A 5418-nucleotide genomic window follows, 5' to 3' on the forward strand; every position below is an offset into this window, starting at 1 on the left:
TATTACGATATATTGGTCATGTCTAAAGAATTTAACAATATCATATTTAATCTATCATTACCAAAACTTGATAATGTAACGATGCCTAATTTTAAAAAGGTTAAAAATAGGTATATATATTATTTTTCCTTTTAACTTTCCATCGCCAAGCCGGAGGAGGACAAACCCAGCGTGGCGCGGGCGCTGCTCCTGCCTCCCACAGTCCCATGGCCATCCAGACCCAGACCCACCCGAGACCACCACCATTTCTGTATCTTCCACCACCTCCCCTCTCCTCCTCCCGCACAGCGCACACCTCGCCTCTCCTCTCCGGTCTCCAACTCTCCACTGCCAGCGCCACCACCAACAAACCCTAATTTATTCCCCTCCACCGCATCTAACACGCTAGCGCAGCCAGCCACAGCAGCAACGCCTCACTCCTCTCATAAATACAGAGAGGAGAAAAAAACAGCGAGGTCACACGCCTCACATCCCCTCCCCCCCTCATGCGCCGCAAGAAGCACTCGGACCGGGGCGGCGGCGGCGGCGGCGGTGGCACTGAGCTCTTCATCTGCTTCACCTCCCGCCCCTCCACCGCCTCCGCATCCTCTGGCGCGCCCGCCACCCTGCGCCCTTCCAGCTCCTCCAAGCTTCTCAGCCCCGGCCGCACCGGCGGCGGAGCCGGTGCCGTTGCTGGCGCCGACAGCGCGCCGGTTCCGCCGCTCCACCCCTCCCTCAGCCGTCGCCTCCGCAACAGCGGGAGCCTGAAAGGTGGGCAGTCCCCCATGTTCCCCTCGGGGTCCTCCGGCGGCCGCCGCGGCCGGGGCGGGTTCGAGCCAGCCGAGCCCTCGTCGCCCAAGGTCACCTGCATCGGCCAGGTCCGCGTCAAGGGAGGAAAGCGCAAGCCCAAGCACGCCTCCGCCGCCGCGTTGCGCTCGCGGTCCAGGCGCGGGGGTGTCGGCGGCGGCGGTAGCGCGGAGGCCAGCTTCCGCCGCGCCGGAGACGACCGGGACGGTCCTGCGGGGAAGAACCAGGGCTGGGTGTACCAGATCCCAGTCAACATCTGCGAGGCGCTCAAGACATTCGGCTCCTGCGGTGGCCGGTCGCTCTGCTCGCCGTCTCGCGCCGCCGGCGCCGGCGAGCGCGGCTCTCTCTCTGCCGCCGACAAGAAGCGTCGGCGCCCGCCTGCCAGCGGGAGCTGGCTCTGCGGAGCCGCCGTGGCCAGGTGCCTCTTGGCGATCCAGGAGGAGGAAGACGATGAGATCGGCAAGGGAGCAGCCGTCGTGCCGGCCGAGGATGTAAAGGCTTCAGAGGTCGGTCTCGTGATGCAAGGGTGGGACGTGGAGGAGGAGGAGAGCACGGTGGTAGTCGGGGAGGTGGAAGTGGAGAAGAAGGACGAGATCTTGGTGGTTGGGAAGGAGGAGGAAGGGAGGGTCAGCGTCTGCATCCCGCCGCGAAACGCGCTGCTGCTGATGCGCTGCAGGTCGGACCCTGTTCGTATGGCTGCATTAGCCACTCGCTTCTGGGGCTCCCCTGCAGCGGCAAATGTCAGTCAGGTTGACAATGTCAAGGATGAAAACGAAAACGACGACGACGAAGAGGAGGAAGAGGATGAGGAAGACGAAGATGGTGCCGACACAGATAAGGAATGCAAAGAGCAAGCTCGTGATTCAGCGGTTTCCACTAAAGAAGCTGAATGCCGTGAGTGTGATGGTTCCCTACATGATGGTTGTGAAGCAGGACAAGTAGATCCACTGGAGACGGAAGCAGTGGAGACCTCTGAATGCGGAGATCTTGGTGAAGAAGCGAGCGAGTACGGTGACTGCAGAGAGGATGAAGAGAAGATTGAGCCAGAGGAAGCACCAATTGTTCGGAAGGACTCAGTTTTGGAGGTAGCTTTGGCAGGAGAAGCTACAGGGAGGGATATCCAATTGCCGTTGCTGGAGATGGTGGAGACTGTGGCGGAAGCTCAGGAAGAAGTTTCTGTTCCAGGACCTGAGAAAGAGGAGCAAGAGATGAAGGGCAGGAGGTCAAGCAATTGCTGCTCCCCATCGACAGCACTGAAGGAGGACAGGAAACTGCGACGGTTGAGCAGCCGCAGACGGGTAGGTAGCAGTAGTAGGGCCTCATCGGGCAGTGACAGGGTTGGGCGGCGGCACAGCTTCTCAGCCGAGACAGAAGCACGTCGGTCAAGCTTCTCGAGCTTGAAGGACTCAAGGAGAGCTAGTTTCTCCATCGACAGGGATGGCCGCAGATGGAGCTTCTCTATTGAGCAGGAACATCTTGTTGCAGAGCCTAAGGTGCTGATGGGATCCAGAAAGGGCCAGAAAATTTCATCTGAGCCAGAGTCGGAAAAAGATTGCGCTGTTCATGCTGCCCCAAACAGTGCAGAGGAAACTCTTGAATCTCATGACGACGGAAAGGAAGAAGCAACATTGGATGCACAGGAAGAAGGAACAACACAAGAGACACAAGTTGATGAGAAGGGTGAGAAGGTAGAAGTCGGAGGTGTTGAGGCACAAGATGTGGTCGAAGAACAGAAGCAGAGAAGAAAGAAAAGTGGTGAATTGCCAGATTGCCTCCTCTTGATGATGTATGAGCCTAAGCTCTCTATGGAGGTCTCCAAGGAGACATGGGTCTGCAGCACGGACTTCGTCCACTGGAAGTCTTACCAGGGCCAGAACCGCCGCAACCGCCGCCAACAAAAGGCTGGTTGCAATGCCGCTCCAGCGGAGGAGCTCAAGGATACAGACAATGCTGAAGGAACCAGTGATGCTAAGAACACAGAAGAGAGTGTAGCGCCTGCATCAGCAAATTTGGTGTCTATGCCACCTCCGGTTGTGCAGAAATCACCACTCAAAGAAGCTGCGGAGCAGAAGTTCAAGATAGAGCTGCCACTAGTTACTGGCGCTGCAACATATGCACCGTTTGTTCTGAAGCGCTGCAAATCCGAGCCGATGCGATCCTCGGCACGGCTGGCGCCCGATGCCTGCTTCTGGAAGGACCGGCATAGGCCCCTCAATGCCACCGGAGTTGGCTTTTGATTCCAGCAGAACACAACCTCTGGTATGCCTAGTTAGCTAACGAGTGAGTTGAGAGTTTTCAAGCTTTGTCGTGTAATAGTGATGAAGTTCTTTCATGCTTGGTGCTGTTATGTGATGTGGACAAACAAATAATAGCATGTTAAGTTACATCAGATAGATTAGGGAGGAGTATATGTAAATCTCTTGGGGTTGCTTCATGTGTGTGCTAAATTCCTTTTTTCGTTGATGATCATGATGTTGTGCAGTGCAGCTATAGTTCTTTCTTTCCCCCCATCAACATCTGCTTGTTTTTGCCACATGTTAGGTCTTCCTTCAACATTCAGCTTCATCATTCCTTCATTTCCTTGCAAATAAGTTATTGATCCACACTGCCAAGTTGGTAGGTTCACATGGCTTGATTTATAAAAAATGCCATCCAGTCAAACTTTAGTAGCATTGTTGATCCATTACATATTGCACAATTAGATACTTATCCCAATTGGCTGTGAAACTGTGAATGGTGTCGCATCGTCGTTCAATTTCATTCCACCTTTATTCTGCCATGACACTGTCTTGCCGTTTGGGGTTTTTCCCGTTCCTTGCTTGGTCGCGTTATTTCTCAACCGCTTGAAAGTTGTGGTCTGTACAGTTCGTTTCGGGGTTTGTCGTGGCAGGTCCAAACGGACGTGTACGGTAACCGTACAGGACCAAATTGCTGTACGGAGTCGAATAACTCTCCTTTGACGAAGTGTTTGTTCTGCTTAGACCTGGATGTATAGACGGCTGGGATACATGTCATGTCAGCAATCCACGTAAGTAGAATATAAAATCACTTATTAATCAGTTGGATTCTTCCTGCAGCCTGAAGGCGATGATTGACAAATCCTTAGTTATAGACAGGCAAATCCTGGATTGTTTTTCAGGTTAATCATATTGTTGTTATCATTACTATTGTACTCGTATCAACCAAGTGCAGGTCGTCCAATTGGCGCTGGTTCATGAGGGACAAAGACAAACACAACTGGAGTACAGCTCCACTACAACATCCACACGACCTAGCTGGTAGATCAATCAATTGACCGGACAGCAAGCTAGCTTAGCTACAAGGTCGACAGCCACCCTAAAACGCCTCCCAGATCTTGCAGCTTTTGGGTCCCTCCCACCCAGCCGAGTACTAGTAGGGAGCTGCCATCCGCTGCACTAGTGAAAAACTGCTTTTCCGCTGGGTGCAAAGCAAAGCAGTCGCCATTGACTAGCCCTTCCCTGTCTGCCACTTGCAACAGCTAAGCACTCTCATTATCTATGTTTGGATGACGAATCTATCCATGGCCATTGGGTATTTGGGTGTGTGCTGAGCATGAGCCTGAGCGTCAGCACATGTGCTGGGGCGAGGGAGTAGGGCTGGGGCCAGGCATCTCTGAGCCGTAGCTAGGGGTTGGGCCCTGCAGCCTTTTGTTTGGGTCGCAGCGGTGGTTGGGTTCGGGGACGGGTCTCCTCTGCTTGGGGACGCGACCACCGCTGCATTCCATGGTTGGGTAATGCGCCAGTCCGGATTTGGATGCGGCACGCACTGTACTCTACGGTGGCACGCCACCAGCCACGGTGTGTCTCCCGATTAGGGGTGGCAAGTGGAGTTAGAACAGAATGGAGAGTGATATCACTCGCTTGTTTTAATATACTTTTGATTAAATTTAGACTGATATAAGTGTCTGAGTTTAGATTGAGGGGTGCATACATGCTAAAGGAACCCCCCTCCTACCTAGCTCCACCGTTTAGTGGGGAGAATAAGAACATCCCCGCTCACTTTTCCCTTCGGGTTGACCAACCCCCGGCCCCGGATGACTGAGTGGGTGAAAATCAGCCCGTGGCGGCGACACCTCTAGGGCCCTGCTGCCTTGCATGGAACTAGTCTCCCTCTGATGGCGAGAGGAGCAAGACACGCGGGATGGTGGTGGGTTGATAGCGTGACGTCGAGACAAGTAGGATGTGAGCGTCAAGGTGGCGGTGGCCGGCCAGCACCACCAGAGTTGAGGCAGTGGCTGCTGGGTGGCGATGAGCCAATGGCGTGGCGTCGAGGTGATGTGGCAACGAGCGATGACTAGTGAGGCGGCTTGTGCTGGTGATGAAGGGATGAGGCGGGTGACTTCGAGGCGACGCAGTGATGAGGAAGGTGGGAGGGTGGCGTGGTGTGGGGCGCCAGCTAGTGGAGATGAGCCGAGGCAGAGAAGCAGATGTTGGCGTCCTAGCTCCCAACAACCTTTTTTTCCTATGTGACAAATAAGGATAGGATTGATTTCTTAGGGGCTTGTGGTTGTGAAGGAGTAGAAGAAAAGACTTAGGGTTTGGTTTACTTTATATATGATTCCACATATTGCTTCAATTGAGGGCATGTTTGGCACAGCTCCAGCTCCAGCTC

General features: G+C 54.2%; 1 protein-coding gene across 1 annotated transcript; it reads left to right on the forward strand.

Annotated features, from left to right (window-relative positions):
* Positions 1–207: 207 nt before the first annotated feature.
* Positions 208–3255, forward strand: LOC127777100 (uncharacterized). The gene has a single exon (XM_052303607.1). The coding sequence runs from the start codon at positions 486–488 to the stop codon at positions 3021–3023; it is 2538 nt and encodes an 845-aa protein (XP_052159567.1). The 5' UTR covers positions 208–485; the 3' UTR covers positions 3024–3255.
* Positions 3256–5418: the final 2163 nt, after the last annotated feature.

This window comes from Oryza glaberrima, chromosome 6 (assembly GCF_000147395.1).
Source record: "Oryza glaberrima chromosome 6, OglaRS2, whole genome shotgun sequence".
In the NCBI taxonomy this organism is placed as follows: Eukaryota; Viridiplantae; Streptophyta; class Magnoliopsida; order Poales; family Poaceae; genus Oryza; species Oryza glaberrima.

Excerpts from the sequence above, each read along its gene's own strand:
- LOC127777100 (XM_052303607.1), top strand. The coding sequence starts at position 486 with ATGCGCCGCAAGAAGCACTCGGACCGGGGCGGCGGCGGCGGCGGCGGT.